This window comes from Mus caroli, chromosome 15 (genome assembly GCF_900094665.2).
Source record: "Mus caroli chromosome 15, CAROLI_EIJ_v1.1, whole genome shotgun sequence".
In the NCBI taxonomy this organism is placed as follows: domain Eukaryota; kingdom Metazoa; phylum Chordata; class Mammalia; order Rodentia; family Muridae; genus Mus; species Mus caroli.
The window spans coordinates 27,722,769-27,749,498 of NC_034584.1; the positions used below are offsets into that span (position 1 = coordinate 27,722,769).

At 41.2% G+C, this 26,730-nt stretch overlaps 1 protein-coding gene across 3 annotated transcripts in view; it reads left to right on the forward strand.

Annotated features, from left to right (window-relative positions):
* The window catches only part of Sema5a (semaphorin 5A), a 437,549-nt gene that overhangs the window by 361,308 nt on the left and 49,511 nt on the right, over nucleotides 1–26,730 (forward strand). For all 3 annotated transcript variants that reach the window (XM_021182965.2, XM_029469705.1, XM_029469704.1), the window contains 4 exons: nucleotides 2,419–2,536; nucleotides 11,632–11,813; nucleotides 12,794–12,937; nucleotides 22,523–22,670. In XM_021182965.2, coding sequence (XP_021038624.1) covers nucleotides 2,419–2,536; nucleotides 11,632–11,813; nucleotides 12,794–12,937; nucleotides 22,523–22,670 — 592 coding nt within the window. The remainder of the gene's footprint in view (nucleotides 1–2,418; nucleotides 2,537–11,631; nucleotides 11,814–12,793; nucleotides 12,938–22,522; nucleotides 22,671–26,730) is intronic.

Consider the following 26,730-nt stretch of genomic DNA (forward strand, 5'->3'; position numbering starts at 1 on the left):
ATTGACTCCTATAGGTTCTGAGTTTCCCTTAGTAGTGCTGTAGCTAACCAACAGTTTGGGGAGTCTTCTTCCTGATTCAGATTTAAAGACAGCATGTTGCTGTCTGGCCTAAATGAAAATCTAAGTAATTGGTGTATTCTAACAAGTCAGCTGGATAGTTTTATTTGTCATTGGAGAAGCACAGCTGAAAGGCCTTACTAATAATACAGGCCCCCATCTGATACCTATGCCACAAGCCTCCTACCTTTGAGCTTCAGGGGCACAGCTGGGCACACAGTTCCATGGAAAACCTGGGCCTCGGTATCATCTTTGTCTCTAAACCTGCCCCCGAACTCTCAATAGCAGCAGTGCCTGAGCTCCTCCTAACAATTTTATTGCTGCTTAATTTACTGAACCCACCATTTTAGAATATAACCATTCCCACGTACTGAAAAAAACACCCTGCATATAAAAACATTATGAACTTGGGACTCATTTGGACCCTGGATAGAGACAATGAGCAAGACTCAGATTCTCTGTGTATGTGATCATAAGAGTGGTAAAAGAGATAGAAGTTATGCAATAGGTTAGCAATAGGAATAAGAATTCAGTACAGCATGGTTCCTTGTCTTTCCTGATGAAGGGTTACTGTCAGTTAATGTAGGTCTTTCTGAGATGCCATTTCCCATCCTTATACAGTATGCATAGTCCACTGAAAGTTGGGTCAAAGCAGCCCTGTGTTTCACATACAAGTTCAGAATCAAACACACTACATGGGAGTGCTTGCTTACTGTCCCAGGCCCTGGAATAGCAAGGTAGTAGAATATCCAATTCAAGATCAGCCTTGTCTAGAAGCAGACAATGTGCCACATAAAATACAATAAGTTATGGCAGTCTGAGCCAAGTGGAAGATAAACTGACAGGTCCATAGATGGCTTTTACACAGCTGAACCCATTGTACCAGATCCTGCTCTGTAGAGCAAGATCTTCACGAGATATTTATCGGTCTGAATAAATAAGAGACTCAAGTGTGTGAAAGAAACATGTTTTCTTGTCAGTGTTCTGCTTTCCCTTTGAAGTATGAGGTATTTACAGGGCAGCCTGGGTCTTTAATGGACCTCAAAGGATTTTGATTCAGTCTTCAGACTTTGGAGACTAGCCTCTGTTGCTTCAGAGTCTAGTGCCCCATCCAGCTGAGCTCCTTTCACCTGAGTGTTTGACAAAATCATCTGTCTTTTCTGATGTAGAGCAAGGAAAAATAAAAATTTGTGGGAAGCATTGTGTTTGATTGTGTTCAACAGTACGATGCTATTTTCCTAAGAATCGTTTTTAAATTCTACCGCTGTAGGTTTCCTGGCCTGATAACAATTCTAAAGTTGATAATTATGCTGTAGTATATTGAATATTAATATTTGATTTTACTATAGAAAATATTTAAATCTAAGTGACAAAATCATTGTCAGGAGAGAAGATTAAATAATACTAATAACTAGTTTTACCCAAGTTTTTGACAGTATTGATATGACTTTTTCTAATGAAGTACCTTAAATTCATTGATTTTTTTTTCATCTTTATTCTTATTGAGTTTAAGAAGAAATAAAAACCAAGAAAGAAAAAAACCTAAGTGCCACTTTCACCAATGGCTACATTCATTGGAAACTCTTCTTTTCCACATGGCCTCTTAAAGAGACCCAACTTCCAAAAATAATAAGGCCTAATGATTGGTTTGGTGTAGACCAAGAGGAAATTATAAGTATGGGGTCTTTCTATTGAATGGGCATTTGTGTTAGGATAGCAGCTGTAATATTTAAGGAGTAATGGAATGCTAAAACAACCAGAACCTTCAACATTGTAGAAAGACGAAACTGTTATTATAGGCAGAGTTTCAGAGCCCTAAACCTTCACTCTAATCCAGAAGGCTTGTTTCAGGTCTCCAGGTGGCTTTGCTGGTGAGGAAAGCCCTGAGCAGAAGAAGGAGTTCATCAAATGTCTCCCCTTTGGAAAGCTGGATTTAGCCTAGTGGTCATCATATATATATATATATATATATATATATATATATATATATATGGAACGTGAGCCCTTTGAATGGTTCTCTCAGTGTAGCTGTGCTGTAGTCACCCATAGTTGTGAAAATGGGGTCACGGGCAGAGCAAATCCCAAAGTGAAGTGCATGCTGAACATGTCATTCTGTCAGTGAACAATGATTCCCTGCCCTTCCTCAGGAGCTACGAACATAACATGAGCTAGTTCAGTTCCAGTGTATCACAGTGAGTTAATGTCAAGGCAGGAAACAGGAGATTTTCAGTCCTTCACTGAATCCCCCCCTCACCTAGGTGTGTTTCATAGGTCATGCTTGAATGATCTCCATTCCCAAGAAGGGTATTTTCTTACAGTGAAGGAACTGCGCAGTCAATGTATTTTCATGTGTGCTTTCAGTGCCTGCATTGGCGCTCAGGACCCTTACTGTGGCTGGGATGCGGTGATGAAGAAGTGCACCACCCTGGAGGAGAGTCTGAGCATGACCCAGTGGGATCAGAGCGTCCCCACCTGTCCGGTATGTGCACGCCCTCGCCAGACTCAAGAGTATTGTCCATGGGAGGCAGACCTGCATAGCTTACCTTTCAAAGTAGATCCATTGTTGCAAACCCAAAACAAATTTGTGTCTCTACACTTGATCTATTCCTGGCTGGTAGGAGGGCCACACGAGCCTCTACAGAGAGTTTGTAGGATGCTCTTACCTGTTTTACATTGATTTGAAATTCTTAAGATTCGACGCCCTGTTGAGCATAAGATCGCGTTTTTTACAGTTTTTGCCTTTTTTTTATAGTTTGGTGTGAATTTTTGTCCCTGTTACACTAATAAAATGTGAACTTCCACACTCATTCATTTCCCTTGGGGGCTATAATTCCAGAAGCTGACCTAAGTGAAGATTTGAAGAATGAGTTAAAGGAGATTACTGTGGCACCATGTGGGTCAGTTTCACAGACCTTGGTCAGGGTCATGAGAAAGCCTGGCAGCAGCAGCCCTATGTGTATTACTGTGTGGGACCCTGAGGAATGAAGGGAAACGGGCCTGCATTTACAACCAGACCCTGAATCCAAGAAAAGCAACACTCACTGTTTTCTCAGCTCGTCTGCTTGGGTCCTCGCTTGCAGAAAACAGTTTTCCTTTATTTCTGTCTCAGGCAGCAAGACATTTCTGCCTTGTGTTCTAGCATATGAACCAAAACTGCTAAAATGTTAGCAGTTATATGCTCGAAGTAGGTATTGGGGCAGTTTGTCCCTCTGTGTGTGCCAGCTGTGGATCTCTGCCTGTTGGTTGTAAGCACCTCTGCAAGGCAGAAGCAGAAACAGAATCTACACATTTACTGTCCCTGAATGTATTAGACATACCTCAGGCTTCCGATTTGTCAGTGCAACTTCCAGAAGCTGCTCCTTCCAGATCCAAACAATATGCAAATGATGCTTGTTCTTCAACTTGGAAGGCAATGGAGCAGAGAGAAAGCTGGAAAGTCAGCATCCTTCCCAGATGTTGCTGTGGGTGGTGAGTCCATTGCACAAAGGACCCTGTGTGGACATCATTGCTTCTAGGCATGCATAGCTCCCATCTGGGCTTAGATTAGAGGTTCTCAACCTGAGGATTGTGATCTTTTGGGGGGATCAAATGACCCTTTAATTCACGGGAGACATATATCAGGTAGCCTACATATCAGATATTCATATTATGAGTCATAACAGTAGCAAGGAAGTAGCAAGTATAATTATGAAGTAGGAACAAAAATAATCTTTGTTGGGGGTCACCACAACATGCAGAACTATATTAAAGGGTCGCAGCATTAGGAAGGTTGAGGACCATATCTTAGAACCACTTGGCTGTGTAGTGCTAGGTCTTTGATTTCAATGGGGAAATGTTCTTCCATATCTTTAAAAATGGTTTGAAAAATACCAGGAACTGAAGAAATCCCCTTTTCAGTGCTGAACCTGTTAAGAGCACAAAGGCAGTCACCCTAAACATTTTTGCAGAAGGTAAAAAACATAATGAACATTATCCAAAACGTCAGTCTGCAGTCACATCCTAACAAAGAGTCAATGCATCCTTCTGCATACTTTTGTCCTTGCATTTTTAATGGTTAAATAATGTGTGTAAGAAGCAGGCAGCCTAACTGTGGTTTCTCTTAAATGATAAGAACATTTCTCCCTGCACCCGTTGTTACACATATGCTCATCACAGCTAAGATGATTATGCGGAGGGAAATTTCCCCCATGCATTTGCTTTATTACAGATGCACGTATTGAATATTTTACAGTAAAAATATGAAAGGGAAGGATCCAATGTTTGAGACATGACCAAAGAGTTGTCACCCATATTGTCTCCTGTCAGGATGACAGGTCCTGTTAACTTTGCAGGGCAACATGGGCATGCGGTGAGGCTTAACCATAGCTCTGAGATATGACTTCAGACCCAATGTCAGTCACACATAGCAAGATCTGACTCTCTAGACATGAGATGTGTCTATTGTGTAGAGCTCTGTCTTTTTACCTGATGGATTTGCTCACCTTGAGGTATACTTTTGGCAAGCTAATAATAATAATAATAATAATAAACCCCAGTAATAATCTTGTTAGGTTTTAAGACTTTTACTTTAAAATGTCACTTCTATGTTATTTATTCTTTTCTTCCACTAAAATTATATATCAGATAAGTGGTATCCAGAATTTCATGGTTTTGATATAATATTGGTTTAAAATGTGCTATATATGTCGCTGTCACTTTAAGATGGTCTCTCAGATTGTATTTTCTGTACTGAGGCCCAAACCCAGGAGTTCTCACTTGCTGGGCCAGAGCTGGATTGCCAGAGGATGATGACCCTGTAGGTTCATTGTTAAATGAGTTCTAAGATGCCAACTGATTTTAGAAATAGCAAATGCCAAGAGGTTTTTGCAATCGGTAAATACTTCTCATTCCTTCTGAAGGCTGTTTACCTACATCTTTACCCAAGCAAGTGGAACTTGCTAATTTTTATAATCTGAGGCCTTTGAAAGAAAAACAGACATTTTATATTTTATGTAAAAGTATATGTTGAAAGAATATGGTCTTATTCGATTGAGTTCATTTAGTTAAAGACATATTGACAGGAAGTGACACCCCAGACACACTTGTGTGAACCCACCAAAAAAACTAAATCCCCAAACACCTAGGTCAGGGACTGGAGAGGTGTGTCAGCAGTTAGAGAACATGCAGTGCTCTTGCAGAGAACCCAAGTTTGGTTTCTACCACCCATATTAGGAGGCTCACAACTTCCTTAATGACACCTACTGGCCCATATGGGCACCTGCACCTCTGCTCACACTGATACACATATACAAATAGCTAAAACTAAAAACTCTTGTCTTTAAAGCACTCAGGGTCTGTGACGTGGCGCCAGTGAGTTCCTACAGGGCCGTTCCACTCAAACTTCTCACACTGGGTGTCATTGACACCTGCTTTTCCTTGCTTGTGATGCCATAGCAGAATACCCAACGCTGAGTTCTTTATAAAGCACAGAAATGTATTACCCACAGTTCTGGAAGCCAAAAATGCACAATAGCAAGGCACCAGAATTTGTTGTGATGAGAATTTCTTTCTGGAGCCCCACATGTGGAAACGTGGGCCTAAGAAGGGATGTCCCCTAAGTGTCACAGGCACTAAATACAGATTTTCCCTATTCACTCAACTGCTAGAGGCTACACAAGACTATATCTTAGTCTTCTGCAAAGGTACAGCCTTGCTTTATAATTCATCTGGAGAGATAAGCATAGGGTGGATATTAAATTGATGCCATAACATAAGGCAAAACTTCCTGGGGAGCTTATCCAATATCCTGTTTCATGCAGTCACTGCATGGAGATATAAAAGACCTTGAAAATAAAGGAAGATCTAGTAATTCTGAAGAAACTATGTCCAGATAAAAATTTAAGACTTCAATTTAGTCATAAAAAAAAAACCAGTATTTAGAGGAGCTGAAGGGATGGACCCATGGTTAAAAACTTGCTACTTCGCTCACAACTACCTGTGACTTTATTTCCAAATAATCCAATGAATTCTTCTGCCTTCTGTGGACACGCACACATGTAACAGTCCCTTACATGGGGACACATACACACAAGAACATAAATATAAAGAAAAATGGCAAGACATAAGAAATATATAAAGATGTGCTGGGGACTCCTGTATGCAACTAAAGTGTGTACACACTAGGCCAGCTGAGAATTATCACTGGAATAGATCAGCATGAAAATATTATTCTCCATAACAGAATTGGATCTTTAGCCAGCCCTTTGAAATTCCCTGTTTCCTCAGTGTCAGGGGAGGTAGAGTGCACCTGACTCTCGAGAGCCTCTTGTAGGAGAAGGCTATAACAGAACCAGAAGGACAGCTGAGCACACTTCACAGGCTCCTGAACCAACTTGTTTGCGCTGATCATTGGATAGGACTTGGGAGGTGACACATTGAATCCTCCCATGGTTGTCATGCACCGCTGATCTGTGTTGCACGTTTCAGTCTGACTTTGTATGTATTAGTATAAAGCACATGCTTCAAGAAGAAAATCAAGTAGGAGAAACCTGGAGAGAACTTTGGACAGTTTATTTTAAAGTGCTTTCTTTAATTTCATCTTTCCCAGTACTGAGATAGGATTCAGACCTTATCTATGCCAGCCAAGTATCTGCTCACGGTACCTGAGGCCTGCAAGTTCTTCCAGAATGTCACATAACAAACAAACCTCCACGAGATTTGAAAAGGTTGCCTCTCCTACCTGCAGCTTCCTCACTGCTGGACAGAAACGAAACTACCTTCTTTCCTTGTAAATTAGTCACTGGTGCCACATTCTTATCTTGTGTGTGTTCCAACCAGTGGCTGCTCAATGGCGCTCCTTCCTCTTCCACTGGCTTATGAAAATTACTTCTTTGGGTTTTATTTGCTGTCACACATGTCGAGTAACCCCTTCGCTCCTTTTCTGTGCCATTGTTATTAACTCATTTCTTTGCGTGTATATTTAGAAAGAGAATTCTAAAAGTATCTCTCTGCCTAAAGCCCTCATGACAAGCCAGATCCACAAAAAGAGCAGAGACTGGCAAGTGTGGTGGATCTCAATAGGAAAGAGTGGGATGGTTGCCAGGGATAACTAGAAATACCTAGGGACATGGCTCAGATGTCATAAAAGGTGAATGTTACATTACATTCTACCTTCATATGCCAGTGTTCAAGCCAGGAGGGACTTAAAAAGCAGAAACTCATTTCTCTCTCAGCTGGAGAAAAATATTTTTATAGACGTTCCTTACACACTCATGTTAGATCATCCACAAGAATTAGGTCCTATGTTTATCCTAGGATCAAGCCCTGACCAAAGTCACCAGGAGTCTGTTGATTTTGGGCCTGAGGCAAGGCTTTCTAACCATGATGGCAGGGAAAACATGTCAATGGTCAAAGATGCTAACCTCCTGGAAGTCAATGCAGAAAGAAGACAGGGGTCCAGTGATTAAACCACATCCCATGAACTACTGATTGTAGCCATAGTAACAAATTCCCCAAGAAAGAAGGTAGCTGTGGCCTGTCTGGTGGTGAGGAAGCTGCATACAGGAGAGGCAGCATCTTTGATAGGCCTTACTTACAGTTCGTTGAGTGGTAAACTTGATGTAGTGACCCATTAGTAATGGTATTGTCCTCGCAGTCCATTTGCTTCTGAATCCTGCTCCATCTAGGAACCTGTTTTTTAACATGTGAGTGTTCAGAATATTTATATTCAAACTGTGACTGATTCAACAGGCTAGGGCCCACCATTAGCGCTGGGCTTGAGTACAAACATCGGATAATTCTGGGGGATCATTGGAATAAAGACTCTCAAACCCCTCCTATTCAGAAGGTTTCTTTCATAAAATCTTGCTTACTCGGGTATTCTTATCCAAGCCTCTTTGAATTACAAAACTGAGAATTTCATGTTCCCCACAGAGCAAGCAATTCATTTCAAGGAAACACATAGGTTAGCCTTGTGGGTGATTTATTTTCCATTTTCTTTTCTTCGTCATTGTGACACTACTTCTTCTTTGCCAGTTATAAACACTGGATTTTGCTGTACAGCATGCAGACAGCTACATGTCCAAGTCACTGCTCTGCCTCACTCCTTTGTATTCTCACGGTGACATACAACGCAGGTGAACCCTAAGGGAATACTCGTTGCCCCAAATCTTATAATCTTCCTCCAATCATCTCTTCTTCTAGAAGTTCTAACCAGTATTTAGAGGACCAAGAAATTAAAAAAGAAAAAATGTCTTTACCCTATGCTATCCTTTCCTCCTTCTCTGAGAAGTGAGATGAAAATAAGTGGCCAACTGTATTTAGGAACTCAGTTTCTTCACTGACTCTCCTTACCAAAGCTGTCTGTCCTTGGTCAGGACAGTTCAACCTGTCACTCCCACCGGTCCTGGATTCAGCTGATGACTGTCATGGTGTGTGGAGGGAGCCTGGAGTATCTTTCCTTTGCCCTCCTTTCAGTTCAGGACAACGTTTCTGCCAGGGCTCCATGATGAGATGACTTAGGCTATGCCTGGCAGTGTCTGTCAAGCTCTGACTCACCTTACTCCTGCACTCCTACCTATTTTCCCACCTGCCAACTAAGGATGGCTGAAGCTCCTTGCACAGATGGTCCCTGGGTTACACAGCATCTCCAGGACTTTGCTTAATGCTCTCTTGTCTCATTGCCTCCATGTATAATCCTATAAACTGCCATTTTGCCTCCTGGTGGGGTCATGACAAACTCACACATGTATTCTTCAGTGTGATGCCCCAACTATTATAGCTACATTTCTTTCTGTGACCTGTGTGTGTGTGTGTGTGTTTGTAGGCTTGCTTTTTCCTAAGCTAGAAGTAATGTTCTAGAGGCTTCTGCTTCCTTCTCTAACATTAGGACTAGATCAGAGTCTCAAACAGAAAAGTTCATCTGTCCATGACGAAGTCATTTTATATAAAATGTTACAGTTGGGGTAATGTGTTAACCTGCCTGAATGTCTATGTTCTGCATATCACTGTTTGAAGCTCTTCAACTTATCTTGACTTATACATTTGCTTAGATTCACTGTTTAGATATCTGTATCAGATTTGTTTTCATATGGAGTTGGCCTGCCTAGGGGGCCTGGCATCTGTCTGCCATGCACAGAGAAGCAAGCCATAGACCCCAGCACCACGGGGCATCGTGCAGCTCTGAGCTCTACAGTCCTTTGATTCCTAGTTTGTCTGCTCACCAAAAGCTCAAACTTTTCAGCTGACTGTTTCATTCCTGAATGTTGACAGCCAATGGTATAAACCTGCCCGTGATTTTTAAAAGTATACAGTATTTTCAATGTGAAAATGCCCACAATATCAGTAGCTCACCTTCATCTTCTCATCTATAGTAAGAGTTTTTGTCCCAAATTCCTCTTCCCAGAAAAATGCCTCTGGCCAGGTCTGTGGACATTTGAGCAGTTTCTTCTCATCTGTATCTAGTCTGCTTTGAGACACGCACATGAATACCAGTGCAGAAGCATATAGCTCTCATTCATCAGAAACCAGAATGGAAGCAACATCCTACCTGATTACATGTGTTACTCAGGGCAGCCTTGGGCTATCTGCTTGGCAGGCACAGGTGTGCTATTTCCTGTAGGTAGCTCCCAGCATACCTCATAGGTAGACATTTCTTATCACTTCTCATTTCCATCTCAGGCAGACATGCAGGAGAGTCCATGAGAGTCTTGTCCCTGTTCATTATCCTGGGGCACAGTCCAGGGTAGCTCCTCCCTGTCTCAGAGAGTCAACACATTCTACAAAGAGCAGCAGTGACCTATATGAATAGTCAAGATAGCATGGGTTGTGTATATATGGATATGATACAAATCGCCCTGCTTAATTGATGCCTAGTCTCTGAACAAGAGACATGGGCTTTTTACATCAAAAACAAGAATAACCATGTTTATGTCTCAGGCAAGGGTCAGTGTACGAGTATTATCATAGACCCAGTTAAGTAATGGATCAAAGCAATAATGATATTGGGCATCAATGTGAAAAATATCCAAAGTTAGAACTTTACTGATTTAACAAGAGCACCTGGAAAGTCAGAAGCTTGTATCATCTTGTCTGTAGAAGCATGTGCTTTCCAGGGAACCCTGAGGTCCAAGTAGGAGTTGTGGCCAGAAGTGTTATTTATGTCCCAACCACACTCAAACCCACCATTCAGCATTCTGTCTGCAGTGACCTGCAGAAGTCTCCGAGACTGTACTCTCAGCTCTCTCTCAGTGTCTCTGCCTTGCATTCCTTCTTCCAAACCCAATGACAATAAGGTGTCTGTCGCTAGCTCTCCATGACAGGGAACAACCCAGCCATATGACCCTCTGACACATTTATTCCTCTGACATCACACAAGCTGTCTTTGGCAGCTGCTTTATAGGTTCCTTTCCACTCTGTACAACTCAACACAAGCATTGCACAAGCTTGTTGCCCATCCTCAGCAGCAGCCCTGCTGTCCCCTCAGTAGCTGTTACATAAGTCTTAAGCAGATGCCAAGACCTTCCTGGTCAGCATACAAACTCTGAGAGGTGTTCATAGTATAGCTTTGGCAAGAAGAAGCCTGAGCTGAAGGAGCAATAGGAACTAACCAGTACCCCCAGAGCTCCCAGGGACTAAACCATCAACCAAAGAGTACACATGGAGGGACCCATGGCTCCAGATACATATGTAGCAGAGAATGGCCTAGTCAGTCATCAATGGAAGGACAGGTCCTTGGTGTTGTGAAGGCTCAATGCCCCAATGTAGGGGAATGCCAGGACAGAGAAAGTTGAGTGGGTGGGTTGGTGAACAGGTGGGGAGGTAATGGGATAGGGGGCTTCAAAGGGAAAACAAGGAAAAGGGATAACATTTGAAATGTAAATAAAGAAAATATCAGAGAAGGGGAAGGAAGAAGAAGAAGAAGAAGAAGAAGAAGAAGAAGAAGAAGAAGAAGAAGAAGAAGAAGAAGAAGAAGAAGAAGAAGAAGAAGAAGAAGAAGAAGAAGAAGAAGAAGAAGAAGAAGAAGAAGAGAAGGAAGAAGAAAAGGAAGAAGAAGAAGAAAGAAGAATCCTGAGAACTGTAGCAATCTCATTGCTCATGGGAGCACTGAGATGTGCTTAGCATCAAACATTGTCACTGGGAGGTAACATATGAGCCTAGCCTGGATTACTCTTTCATGGGCTTTCGTTGTTTTAAGGTGTATAAAGCTCTGCATCAGATGTGTATGTCCATGGGCTTTTCCTGTTCCTTGGGTTACCCATATTGGTGGGCAGTTGTACCAAAACCTCATTCCTGAGTCATTAACTTTTACACCCCCACTTTTCTTCTGCCTCCTTGCTCTTCCTCTCTCTCTGTTCCTCACTCCTTCCTCTTTCTGCTTCTTTTCCTTCCCACTCCCTCTTTCACATCATCTCTAGCAGTGGCCTATCCTGCATGACTTTGAAATCTTCCCATACATGATGCCAACTTTAATTTTCTTAAAATTTTAAAGGAGTTGTGATTGCCACTTGAGAGAGATACCTGTTGACTTTGTGTCTGTTTTTTTTTTCTTCTTCAGCTTTACCCTTTCTGACAATGATGCTTGTATTTGCCTTCCAGACCAGAAATCTCACTGTAGATGGGAGCTTTGGCCCGTGGTCTCCGTGGACACCCTGTACACACACTGATGGCACTGCTGTGGGCTCCTGCCTCTGCCGGTCCCGCTCCTGTGACAGCCCAGCTCCTCAGTGTGGGGGCTGGCAGTGTGAGGGCCCTAGAATGGAGATCACCAACTGTTCCAGGTATGTGCCCCAGATCATGCTAATGTACAGTCTTGTTTTATCTCAGATTGTGGAGGTATCTGGCAGCCTTTCTTAATACAAGCTATCCTTTAGTAGATGAAGGTTACCCATCACTTAGCAATTATGTCATTTGTAGGGAAAAATTCAAACTATAGGTTAAGCTATAAATTTAAATTGTTTATAAGTTCATCACTGAATAGGAAAATATTACTACTTTATGCAATATAATTGGCTTCTTTGATGAGAATATCCATTACTTAAGGTCTTCCTGAAATATGTAACCGTTAATCCCATACTATACCGTATCAATAGTAGTCAAGGTTGTGAATGACTTTGGTGAAATAGATGCATTTTGGTTGTCTTTTATTTCTAAATATACTTTATTATTCTATATGTACAGTAGCTTGGTTGCATATGGCTTTGTGTGATTCTGAATTAAATACTCCCTTTCATTTTTTTAAACAATATTGGCTTGAAATAATTGACAAAAGTTCCACTTGTTCTCAACATGAAGGCTTTATATAGGACTGTGCATGCACACTGCTTTTAGATTTAATAGAATGTGCTGTATGTAACTTCGGGTCTTTCTTCTTTCTCAGGGACACTTTTGTGTGTTATAGCAGATGTGTCAGGAGTCAAGTAAAATTGAATTTTATAGGTTAAGGATTCAGTTCTAATACTGTGCAGTTAAATACCATTCTAATAGGCTGAAATTTTAATAACTAAATTTCCTTAACAGTTTCAAACATAGTAGGTACATTTGGGATGGTTTGAGTTTTTGCATTTAATGCCAACTGTAAGGGAACTCACAGCCACAGAGGTTACCAGTATGCTCTGTGTGCTCAAAGACTGTTCCTTACCTCCCTGAGGCCACACAACCAAATGGTTCACCTCTAGTACAAAGGCATTGGCAATAGATGCAGATGGGGCTTGACTAAGCTGGCTTGATTGAGGTATTTGAATCACTTCCTCTCCTACAGGAATGGAGGCTGGACTCCTTGGACCTCCTGGTCTCCCTGCAGCACGACCTGTGGCATCGGCTTCCAGGTGCGACAGCGATCCTGCAGCAACCCCACGCCCAGGCATGGTGGGCGCGTGTGCGTGGGCCAGAACAGGGAGGAAAGGTAGGTTCTAGCTGTGTTCCTGTACCAGCATCCATGCACTTCCTGTCATTCGGGTGGGGCCGGTTGCACTTTGGGATCTAGCTTAGTTTATCTACAGCATTCCTCTCAGCTAAGCTAATCCGTCCCTTGTTTTTCTGACATCTTTCAATTTTGACCTGAGGTTCCCATGAAGAACTTCATTATGATCCAGTTCCCCTGCATGTTTGAACTGGGAATCCAATCTCAAGTCACTTGAGATTGCTTAGAAACCGAGGGCACCTGTGTGCTGGGCTTCTGTATACCCAGAAAGTGAACCTGCCTGCTGGAGAATGTGTGCTGAGTTATTTTAGTTAGCCTGTCTCAGGAGCTGCAAATCCCAGCAGGTCCTGGTGGTGATAAAGACGTTCCCATTAGGCTGGGGGTGGGGGTGGGGAACAGCCAAGTGAGAAGAACCTCAGGGGAGGCTTTATCTGTGTACCCTCTGGTCAACCACAGTGCAAGCTGGTTTTCATGAAGAGTTTCAGGGTTCAGTGCTCCCATCTAAATGTCCCATCTGAGACTTGGATCTAACATGGTATTTTTATTGTTTTGTTATAGAATTAATCATTTTCCATTGACTCTAAAATCAATCTTTGTTCCTTTTTCTTTCCCTTGCCTACTGAATGCATATTCTACTCTGTCACTATTGTGAGTGAAAAGCTATAGGTGAAGTTCACAGCATTTTTAGGACACATACACATGCGTGCGTGCACACGCGTGCACGCGAGTGCACACACACACACACACACACACACACACACACACACACCTACACCTATTTGAAAGGCTACCAGTGCCTTTTAATGAAAAAATAGAGAATTCGACTTAATATTACAGGTTCAGGGAGTCTCATAAAAATACTATATGTCTGTAGCAGAAGATGGCCTTGTCGACCATCATTGGGAAGAGAGGCTCCTTGGTCTTGCAAACTTTATATGCCTCAGTACAGGGGATCACCAGGGCCAAGAAGTGGGAGTGAGTGGGTAGGGGAGCAGGATGGGGAGGGGGTATAGGGGACTTTCGGGATAGCATTTGAAATGTAAATGAAGAAAATATCTAATAAAAAACTGAAAATGTAAAAAACAAAAATACCATATGTCTGTTTGTGGCCATATACTTTTATAAACAAAGAACAGGGTTCCTGGTTTTTGCATAGTTGTACAGTGGGTATGGAGTAAATCTTGGTAGCACTCAGAAGACCATTTCTCTTCTTTAGCCATCCAGTTTCTTACTTACCAGTTACGATGACTGTGCTCCTTTTGACTAAGAAAGAAAGGAAGGCTGCTGTCACACAGAGATAGGGTTTGTCATTTCTGAAAAGGTCCCCTGAGACAGTCCTGTGCAGGCTATCTGTAGTGTTCCATCTAACACCAGTTGATAGGTGAGAAAGCTGACCAGTGAGTTCACTTCTTAATGTATTTTCCAACATCCCACTTGAGTGAAATCACTTCTGTCTGTGCAAACACTTCTCTGAGTCCAGGTATTGCACAGACACAGGAAGGACAAAGCTGCATAACTCTGTGGCTGAATGCTCTGTGTTCTGTCTCTAGACTTAACCGTTCATAAAGCCATACTTTCACAAACGGATTTTATAAACATTGGTTAGTGTGTTTAGGTGTCTTACACCTAACATGTGTTTGTTTACAGGAGACATGTTTTGGGTGGGGTTGGAGAAGGATTGCTTGATAGAGGAAAATTTTACTTCAGATTATAAAGAGATGGTGTTAAGAATGTGGACTTTGTATGGGTTTTGTAAACTGATACATCTCTATTGAATACACTTCTAAAGAACTAACAGGAGTTCCTGAAAGAAAACAAACAAACAAAAAACACCAAATACTTGATGTACCATGGTCTCTGTAAGCAAAAATTTCTTAGATTTCCTGCGGTGTTAGATGGGGAGATCACCACACCAAAGAAAACCTGTCCTGATCTGGCAGTGGCTTTACTTGATGATTGGATTAAGGGAGGTGGTGTGCACAATTCTAGGGCCAGGCATATGAAATAATTTATAGAATTTTGTGATATTTAAATAGCTTTAAAACTCAAAGAAGCCTAAAACGGTGACAAGAGAACAAATTGATTCTCTCCTCAAATTCGATTAGTGCCAGCAGTATAGTTAATGATTTCTGCAAAAAGGTTTCAATGTGTGGCCTGATCTAGTAGGAACTTAGCCTCAAGTACAATCTCCTGGGAATTTTTACATCATTTTTTACATGTGCTATAAGATGTATGAATACTCTTTCTTTTTCTAATATTTCTTGGAACAAATATCTTGAGGGGCAAGAACATAGTAGAGACATCAACTCTCCAAAGGTCACCCATAAGGTGGGATAAGGCAGACCTTGTTACAGGTACCAAAATGGAATTGGGATAGTTTTATCCTGCTCTGTCACTATGGCTCCATCAACTAAAACAAAAACAACATGCAATTACTGCTCCACTCTCTCAGTGGAACCTCATGCCAGGACTTCTGTATTGTCAGCCAAATACTTCACCAAGCCCTTGACAACTGAGCCTTCCTAGTGTTGCTTCCAACTCGGCACAAACTGAACTTATGAACTAATTACCATATTCACTCATCTATCCATAGTGGCTCAGTATGAAGGATATCATGGTCCCTGCCCACACTGCAGAGAAGGGGATTGTAGTGTGATAGAGCACGTCTCATTGGTGTCACTTTGGATTCTGCCTACTGTAGACAAAGTCTCTGTTCCCAAATCACCCATGCCCTACCATGTGCCTTTCATCTATTTACAGGGTCCCCAAAGCCATATGTCATTAAATTATACCCCAAAAGCTCAAAGGTCTATAAATCTCAATACAAAAAAAAAAAAAGTTAAATGCAATCAACATTCACACTATACAGCAGTGGTAGTGGGCAACAACCGATAGCTATGACCATGCCTTCTCAAAAAAAAAAAAAAGGAGAAATGGGAGTTACCTCAATATTTTCTCCAAAGGAATCCTGGAGTATAGCCAGGTGAGTGTTGGGAGTTACTTAGGATGTGGGTATTCTGCTCCATGGTCCTTGGATCAGCCTTGTGCACTCTTAGCTCAGCGCCCTGAAATCTCTTTCCTCTCTCATAAAGTCAGCAGATGTTTGCAGCTGGGAAGTTTCACCAGAGCTGGTAAAACATGCATCGCCATCCTTCCTGCCAGTATAATATGCCCAATAGCATCACCTTAGCAGTTCCCATGGTCCCCTCCTTGGGATTTGTTCTTCTAAACAAAAGGCGGTCCCAGACCTTTCTGAGCAGTCCTCTGGCTTACAGTCCTGCTGAGGTGGCTGGATCACAGCAACTGGCAGATTGCTATGCTCCTTCTGGGTGACTAAGGGGGTCCCTGAGTTAAACTCTTGCTCTTGGACTCTAGTGGACTCTGTGCATTGTTACAGTCTGTCCTCTTTCTTCAGTTTTGTTGGGGTTTCCTCAAGAAGTTTAACAGACATGCCCCAGCTTTCCCTGGCAGTGTATGATGGTTTGCATAAGTTTGATGTCTGGAAATCTTATATTTGAGTGCTTAGTCACTACGGAGTAGAAGTCTGAATGAATTAAATGGATTAGGAGTTACGACTTTGTTGGAGGAACTCTGCTATGGGAAGTGAGCTTTGATGGTTTAAAAGCACATGCTGGACCCAATATCCCTCTCCACTTCCTCCATCTCTTTCTGCCTATGGATCAGGATGCTCTAAACTACTGTCTAATGCCTGCATGTCTCCATGTCCCAACCATGACGATAATAGACTAAACCTCTGAAACTGTAAACAAGCCACAATTACGTGCTTTCTTCTGTAAACTGCCTTGGTCATGGTATCTCTTCACAGCAACAAAACATTAAATAAGATACAGCACTTGAGTACTAGGGAGCTACTTCTTAATTTTTGCCATCAGCAAAGTCTGATCTATGTGCCACCTGAACCTTGTTCTTTGAATAGTCAACCCCTTGTTTTTTCTCTTTCTATACCATGACTTGCAGGAAGACAGTAGCACTGTAACACTTTGCTCTGAAATGTATATATACGTGTAACTTCTTTCACACGTCTTTGTTCTACTTCTCATATCACTATAGAGAGTGATTTTAGAAGGCTTGTAGCTTTCTGGAACTACATTATACTCTTTATTTAAAAAAAAATACTGTACCATTTTTATAATTTTATTATGTTAAAACAATAAACAACATATATTAGTTACTTAACCATTTTCAGTGCAGAATTCATTGACATTAATTAAACTCTCGCTTTTTGTGCAAAAATTACCACTCCTCATTTCCAGAATTTTGTCATTACCACTAAGCAATATTATCCCATACCATCATTCTCCAGGTCCCTGGAAATCCTGTTGACTATTCTGCCTGTTAATTTACATTCTGTGTATCTCATATAACTGGAAAGCTGTAACGTCCATCCCTTTGTGCCATGTTTGCTTTACTTAGCATAATGTTTTTAAGCTCCATTAGTATGGCAGCTTATATCAGAACTCTATTTCTTTCTGGATGCATGGTGGTATCCTCTTGTCTGACTACATCTTTTGTTTAATCAGTTTCCAATCAGTGAACACAGGTCATCTCTTCCCCTTGCCTATTTAAACAGGACTAGAATGAACACTGGCTTGTTGAATTTCCTGTTCCAATTATCTTGCATAAGTCTCTACGAAAGGAAGTGCAGCTTGGGTGTCCCGCTTTAGAGGGATGCCCACTGTGGCTTCACCGTGGTCTGTTCTCACCAGAAAGCATAGACTTCTAGTTTGCTCACATTCCTGCCAGTGCTTATTATTGCTGGGTTGGGTTTGGAGCCATCCTACTGGATGTGAAGAATTGGTATCTCACTGTGCTTTAGATTTAGATTCTACTAACATCTGCATGATGGTGAGCACCCTCTCCTGTGCTTACTTTCTATCTCATTGGAAGAAGTCTCTATTCCCCTTGTTAGTCAGTTTTCTAACTGAGCTTTTTTTTTTTCTGCTGTAGTTCTGCAGTTTATTTCCTTCTAAACCTTCTCTGTCAGGTTCTACAAAGTCTAAGCTCCTAATATTCAATATATAATGATTTAGACTTTACCTCTGCTTCTCAAAATTCCCACTTCCACCTACTTTTGGGCCTCAGAGCCATTTTCAATGAATTTTTTTGTTGTTTTCGTACCTCTTAGCACTGTACTCCATGGTACCTTGTCTGTATGAAAGTCTTTGTGTTTCTGTGAGTTCCCAGACTGGATGTAACTCCCCTGCTTCTGTAAATTCAGGCTGTCAGGAGGCTTCAGTAAAGAAGCCCTGGCTTTGGCCTCAGAGGCACTCCTGAGTCCAGATCTGCTTCCTAGTTTGTGCTGCTGTGGGAAGCTTACATGTTTAGTAGGCTGTCAGGCTGAGGACTGCAGTTTCTTGGTGCATCTTTATTCAAGGCTACTGCCAGTTAAAGTTAGAAAGGAAGAGAGGGTTTTGAAATAAAGCTACTATTATCTGACATAGTCACAGAAGTGACATTGCCCTGTCCTGATAGCTATAAGTGACAAGCCTTTCCCATATTCAGTGGAGTACATAAATTGTGAGTTCTAAAATGTAAAGTGTATAGGCTCATATCAGAGATTGCCCAATATGATATCAAGATAAGGATCTCAGTGTCTAAGGAGAATATATCAGATGACATCTTACCTTTATGGAAATGTTTTTTGTTCTGTGATGAGGTAAAGTGATACTCAGTGTGGGAGTTACTGCTCTCTTCTGGTGTTGCTATTTTAAACATCCTGGGGTGTGTTTAATGGATACTCAGTTCTCTGATGCCATGAAAGGCTTAGTTCTTCCAGAATGTCCTGTAAAGGGATGACCAGTAAAGGTGAATCAAGCAAAACTGTTCCACCATAGGCTTCTGATAGGTTGGGCTAGCAGATTGCCATGAGGAACCTGCATAGACTGAAACAGATTAGAAAGAAATATGGTGAAGAGACAGAGTTGGTGCTGTAAACCTAGCCTCGATACAATTGCAGAATACAGTTAATTTTACAGAAAGTGGGCTTATGGAAAAAATGACAGTTTATACAAAGACGATGCTAGGTCATTAGTTAGCTTTTAAATGGAAAATAACAGTAATCATGAGAAAAATTAAAATGTTAATTTTTAATGCATCATAAAATGTGTCTGTGACTCTCCATGATTTCAGACACTGAAGACCTAATGGAGCCAGTAATGTGTTAAAGACATTAGCCCATTGTTTTTATAAGCCAGCAGACTGGTGAGATGAGAATCAAATGTTGGCCCATTGGGCAAATGCTTATCTATAATTAATAACAATCTAAGCAGCCTGAGATATCCTAGTGACTGCTTTCCATCTCACTCTTGCTTGTCCAGCTCACAGAAGAGGATGCCTGTGGAAGCATGGGTCAGCCCAGGGTACCCAGAGAGAAAAATGTTCTTCTCATCTTTGCAAAGAATCCAGACTCAGGGCCTTGGCAGGGTCCAGATGCTAACTAATGGCTCTAAGTTGGAATTCTCCATAAAGAGATAGCCTAGACATTTTTATTTCCCTGACCATTCCTGCTACAGGGTCTCAGCTCTACTAATCTTCATGTAGCTTGTTTCACAGAAATATAGAGTAAGAAAGAAAGAAAGGGAGATGTGGGTTGTTGGTGGCCCTAAGTCCCAAGGGGTAATTGATTAACACTGGTTCAAAGTCCAGAGCTCCATGCACAGGTAACCTTGCAGGAGATTTTTAACTGTAATAACATGCTGAGCATTCTCAGAGGTGGCCTGCTGTAGGCGAATACAAGAAAGTATTTGTGCACGCTGATTTATTTTGCTCTGGGGATGTTATAGCACAGCTGCTGTGCTCTTTATTAAAAGTCAAGGGCTTTATAGGCAATTTTAGTAGGATTTCCTTTGCCTTCTCTGCTTTGTGTATGTGTGTGTGTGTGCCTGTGAGTACCCATATTAATTGGACATTGAAACTAGGGAAGAGCAGTAGAAAGAGCCCTCACATTTAAGATATTAGTGAGCCATCTTCTATATGCAAGACGCCCTTTTATCCCTTGTTCTCCCTCCTGTGAGCTACATGCAGGTATTTTTAATTAAACGTGAATTGTTCTGAATTCTGAGTTTTCTTGACTCCCCTTAACCTGTTCTCAAAAATAAACAGCAGCTTCTTCCTGGAACTCTCCAGACATCAAATTATACATGAATATTTACTATTGTAACTCCAGACTTGCTACAAGGAAATTCTGTCCCTACCTTTTTCTTAACTCTCATTTATACCTAGAGATATCTCTGTTTCTGTTTCTGTGTGTGTCTCTCTCTCTGTGTGTTTCTGTGTCTCTGTGTTTGTATCTCTGTCTCTTTTCTGTCTCTCTCTGTCTTTCTCTGTGCCTCTCTCTTCTGTTTAGAAGGTCCCACCTCCAGTAGAGTACATAAGAGTGTTCAGTGGCATTGATCCTCAGAGCACACACATTTTGGAGTATGTGCTGCCATCTTTACAGCAATTCCACATATTTTTCCCATGGTAAATACTGAAAAGACAAAGAATGCCAACTGCACAGGGCCAATGTGTCCATGATTTTAGATGCTAACCTGCTTTCTAGGATGGTACTAAAGTATCAAGAGATTCCTTCGTCCATGACATTGTTCACTGCCTCTCCCTAGAAGTGAGATGGGGGATCTGGACTGCACTGCCCATCCTTTATACAGTCACACAGTTGCTTTAGGATATTTCCACCATGCCCAGTACCATCCAGCTCTCCAGCACCATCCTGTTTATCTAACCCATAGTGTTTCTCACTTTCACTGCCACAGTCAGACACCACTGGCTAATGTTTGCTCCCCGGGCTCTTCCTGCTTGTGACTGCCCCTTACTAAGGTTCAGACTCCAGACTGAGCTCAGAGAACTTCTAGTGTCTTTGGGCTTCAGCCACCAGTGGGATGAGGCACCAGACATGAAGGAGTCTTTGGCCTCACTCTGATGGTGCTATTTTAGTTGTAGAATTCTATGAGGTGTTTCTTGGTTTTCTACTGTTCCGCAAAAGTGGATCATTCCATCTCATGTTCTCTCCTTATGTTCTGTCAACACTGTTACCTTTCTTGCTCCAGTCTCCCTTCTGGCCATTGATTATCATCCAAAACCCCAGCAGGTAGCCATTCTCTGCCCCTCACCCTATCTTTATATTTCAGCTTGGCCTTTCCTCTTTGCATCCTGTGTTCCTTCTTAATGTCTTGTTTTCCACCAGGGCTCCACCTATTTGATGGAAAACAACTGGACCTTATAAGATTATCTGTCAGAGAATCACATAACTCCTTTTTCGCTTTCTGGTTACCATTTACTCTTCTTTTCAACCCAGGATGCATCCACTTGGAGAACCAAGTTCAGTTTCGGTGTTCAGTAAATGATAAAGTAGCAGAAGTAATCATGACAGTATTTTATGCTGTGCACATTTTGAGAGTGTGTCTATTTTTCTCCAATCTTCTGAGGCTGTGAGCACCTAGTCAGCAACCCTTTTTTAACTCCCTTTGCACTTTACAAAATCCAGTTGTTATTAACAATGGTGTCATGAAGTTTGCTAGCTTAGCCCAGTAGATCTAAATCTTTACTGCCTGTTTCTTAAGGAAGATGGCCTTGCAAGTGGAAGGATGTGGTATGGGGGGAGTCTTATAATCTAATACTCCCTAGAGGCTAAGTCTAGATTTAGTAAATGGACAAATGGATTTAAATGGTCCCATAAATCACCAAAGGTATCATTAAATTTGGCTACATTCACAATTACATTCTTCCTCCATATGTTCTCTCACTTGTAGAATGCCAGTCCATTTCCCTCTTATGTTTGTTTCTCTCATTTCATTCCATTTCATATATAGTTATAAAGATTTTTAGAAAAACTTAAGTCATCATAGGCCTAAAAAAGAACTGGAGTATTTAACTTCAAAACTCACAAAATGGATGTATATATAAAAATGCAGAAATTAACTACTGTAAAAATAATTCTAACATTTGTAAAAATAGAATAATCAGATATTTAGCAATTTTTGGTCTTTTAACTGTAAATCCCTTGAAGTTGTTCTCAGAGTCTAAAAACTTAAAAACATAAGCTAAGCAGTAAGGGTCATAGGCCTTCAGGCCAAGCTTATGCTTAAATTCTTTGTCTTCAGAAGATTGTCGGCTTACTCGATTGAAAGATAAGAAACTCCAATTGAAGCTGTGTTGACTTTGAATTCATAACCTCCGTTATTGTTTGATGTTTATGCCTAGCAGATAATCTCCCTACCTAGATGTTTTCTGTATACTCCCATTTTGGGGTGTCTATTGAAGGGTGTTCTGTCTTGTTTCTCCTTTACTTGGCTGCACAGGAAGTTCCATCCTGCATTGTGAGTTTGGCATCCTCTTCGCTGTCTGCCACGCATCCCATTGTCTGTGCACACTCAGCATGGCCAGCACCACATCTGCCCCCCTGTATGGTACAAGCACTCCAGACACAGAAAGCCCCTCATGCAGAGCATGCCCATCTGTTCAACATCTGGCACAGGGATGGGAAATGAAAGAGTTGGTGGCCTCTTGAGCACTAAACAGCCTCTTTTCCTCTGGGTTTCCTTATTACAGATACTGCAATGAACATTTGCTCTGCCCACCACACGTGTTCTGGACAGGCTGGGGACCTTGGGAACGGTGCACAGCCCAGTGCGGGGGTGGCATTCAAGCCCGCCGGAGGACCTGTGAAAATGGGCCTGACTGTGCAGGATGCAATGTGGTAAGTAGCCACCTTACTCCCACAACCCATCGTGGAGAACACAGACTTGAAACCTCCTAGATGTCCTACACATGCAAGATGCTTCCAGCACGCTAGATGCTCACCACTCCTGATAGATGCTACACTAGGCCATCTGCACACACCAGGGATGGTGCTCACACTTGATCCACTGCCTACACTCGATATGTTGTTCACTATCTTTATGATTTGCACAGCTTGCATGCTATATGGGCGTAAAATGGGGAGGCATAAAATGTTCTAAACACCACCTTCTGTTTAAACGTCAACTCTGTAGACACTAGATGTTTTATAAACATTAAATGCTCTTTAAATACTGGATAAGTTTTGTTCATGTTCCTGTAGCTCTGAAGTTGTAGGGGGCATCAATCATGCAAGTGGCTCATATAAACAAGAATGTGGAGGGCATGGTGGAAATTTAAAGTACACGAATTAATCATTCACATATGTAATAAACTGGCTGAAGAATTGTCTAGATCTATGTAGAGAGCTATGACAAAATCTTGTGCCTAGAAAACTTTGGTCACTCCATTTGGTCTCATTAATGATTCTCTTGTACTGGACTCCCAGGACCATAGAATACAGTGTGCATATGATACTGTGTGGTGACAGAGAAATTGGCACCATTGTCAAAGTGAGTTGGTAACACATCAAAAGGAACAAAAGATCACTTATGGTTTTGTTTTTCTTCTGCCTTAGCAGATCATATTTCTTTTAACACTTTAAACTGCCAACTAAAAATTCATGTGTGCAGACTCTTTTCAAAAGGCCCATTGTTGTGTATCCTACCTTTTCTGTCAGGGTGGCTGACACTGAGTCTGGCTGGTAGCTCACCTCACTCACGTTCCCAGTGCCAGCCACAAGCTGGATGAGCTGTGGTGGTAAATGCTGGGTGAAACTCAACATGGCAAGTGCTGAATTGGCATTCTCTCTCAGTGGCCTTTGCTGTTGAATTTTTGATACTTCCACCTCTTGTTTCCTGAGACTAAGCAATGTCTTTTATGCTGCTGTAAAGCTTGTTTTATGAAATATATAACCTGAATGACTCCAGAGAACCAATGGGACTTTGGGGACAGGAAAAGGGTTATGAGGTACTGTATCAGTTCTTATGCCAAAGAAGGAGTATTTCCTTACTAGGATTTGCAAGTAGGTTTCTTTTCCCTCATAGGGCTAAAGCTATTTTACAGTTGCTAATAAAACATATTAGTGAACCTGAGCTCACATTGGACCATGAAAAAAATTCTTCATGTAGTATAGGTAAATTGTATAGATATGTAGATGTATGGATGGATGGAAGGAAGGAAGGGAGGGAGAGAGGGAGAGGGAGAGAGAGAGAGAGAGAGAGAGAGAGAGAGAGAGAGAGAGAGAGAGAGAGAAGAGAAGAGAAGAGAAGAGAAGAGAAGAGAAGAGAAGAGAAGAGAAGAGAAGAAAAGAAGGAAAGAGAAAGAAAAGTAGGGGAGAAAGCTAATGGAAAGATTGGATAGATGGGAGAATGGATGGATGGATGAATGGAAAGAAGGAAAGAAAGGAAGGGAGGGAGGGAGAGAGAGAAAAGAAAGGAAAATAAGAGAAAGAGAAAGAGAAACAAAAGTAGGGGAGAAAGATAATGGAGAGATTGGATAGACGGAAGGATGGACAGAAGGATGGATGGATGGATGGATGGATGGATGGATGGATGGATGGATAGATGGTAGATGGATGATTAGATAATGATGATAAAGAAGATAGATAGATAGATAGATAGATAGATAGATAGATAGATAGATAGATAGATAGAATTCCTGGTGCTAAAATTTAAAATTAGATATTATATCTAAATGATAAGCCCCTGAAGACATTCATGTCTACCTTCAGTCTTTGCTGAACTAATTCATTTTCTCCTATTGTGCTATCTGTGTGGGCTCTGTTCTTGCACATAAAATTTTTCTGTAGAAATCCATGAATTGATCCTGTACCTACATTCTAAACACTGTACAGGCCACAGAATTTGGAAAGCAGTACACAGCATCCTTATTGTAAATTGATGTCAATAATGACAATCATAGACAGATCATTCCACAGAAAGGCATATGAATGGAAATGAAACTTTGCCCTTGTGAAATTTCCAGTTTATGTGATAGGTTTGATTGCAGATGCAAATACTGATGGTATTCCAAAACATTAGTGTTTGTTTATTGTTATGATATAGCACAGTGGTTATAGAAACCCTAGCATATTTGAAGGGCAGATTTTTGACACAGAGGGCAGGCCTAGACCTCATGTGTGCATCTAAGTCATTCTCACTGGCCTCTGGATCTCTGTATCCTCAAGCATCAAGTCATTGTCCGGAATGAATGCTTTGATGACTCAGGCACTCCTTCTGTGGACGCTGAGGTACATCTCCAGCTGAAAGAATGACCATATCTAACAGTGTCCCTCCCTGGTGACTGAGCTCTTTGAAGACCTTAGAATGTGATGTACTTAGACACTGGTATACATACACAGGAGTCAGTTACAACCCAACTCCCAGCTAGTGAATCACTAGAGCTTTTTGGATCTTCTCTGCATGCCTCACAAGGCAAATGAAAGAGCTAGGTATATGCCTAGAGCCCACCTACCCCAGATTTGCTTCAGAATTCACTGCAGATCTGACTGAGGGCTGCTGCACAACTTTATGATGGCAGTTTCTATTAAAGCATACGGCTCTAGCATTTGAGAAACACTAAGACATGATTTACATAAGATATTGTGCTTTTCTTTGAAGATGTGTTTTGATCTATCATTCATAAACAAGACTGATATTTTTCTTTATTTTGAGAATTTCATGCATGCATACAATGAAATTTATATGTATTATTATATATGTACATATACACATATTATATATATATTTATTACACTTGTAATAAATATGTGTATATGTATACACCTCATTATTACCTCCAATTCTCCCTGTATTTCCTAATATACCTTACTTCTCAAAACTTTGTCCTGATTTTTATATCCCACTAAATCCAGACACTGCTACCCATATTTCTGAGGTGTGGGGTAATCCACTTGCAGGAAAACTACCAGTGACCATACCCTCAATAAAGAATTATTTCTCCTTGTCAGCAACTGCCCATTTCTAGTAGCTCCTTGGCTCGACACCCTTGGTTTTTAGTAATATTATCACCCTTCCAAACATGGCAACATTATAAGGAGATTATCATGAGCATAAAAATTAAAAGGAAATGAGCACATATCAAAAACATTGATCTCATGGTCTGACTAAAGGTGAAAACACAGGGAAAAAAAAAAGAAAATACAAAATTCCCAAAGCTGTATTGTATGAATATGATCACTTAAGTTAATACAACCCCAACCCCCTGAAAAAGCAGTAGATCCTTTATAAGGCAGAGAGAAAGGCTTTCTCACATACAGCAAAAATAATTCAAAGACTAAAACAGACCTTGGGTTACCTGTATTATATTTGTTACTGAAATATCATACAAAGGATGAAGCAATGGAACAGAAGCTATGATCTAAAATATCAACAGGGAACAGAGGACATATTTATGTCCTAGGTATAAGAAAGGGTCACAAATGTCCCAGTAAGGTTGAGAATAAAGACCTTGAAATCAATACCATCAAAAGAGGTTTTGTGAAAGTTAATCAGAGCTGGTTGAACACACTCAAATGTGCTTGTATTCAAGAATGGCAGTGTAGATCAATTCTGAAGCTGGTAAAACTGGCAAGTAGATCTTAGGTGGTTTTTGATAGACAAAATAATGAGAGGATTATAGCCCTTATTTTTGTGTTAGCATGTTGGAATCTTCAAAATTCCCTCATATATTCCCAGTTTAACAAACGAAATAATCAAAACCCATGGAAAAACAGTTAAGTCCCTGAAGCTGGCAAGTCTCTGAAGATGGGAGAGAAAGACCCCATTCCGTCTTTCTACTCTGTTCCTAAACAGTGCCCGTGTGGTTGTGTGTGTGTGTGTGTGTGTCTGTGTCTGTGTGTGTGCTCGTGTGTGTGCATGCTTCAACAACACAAAACAGTGAGGACTGCGTGGTGTGGT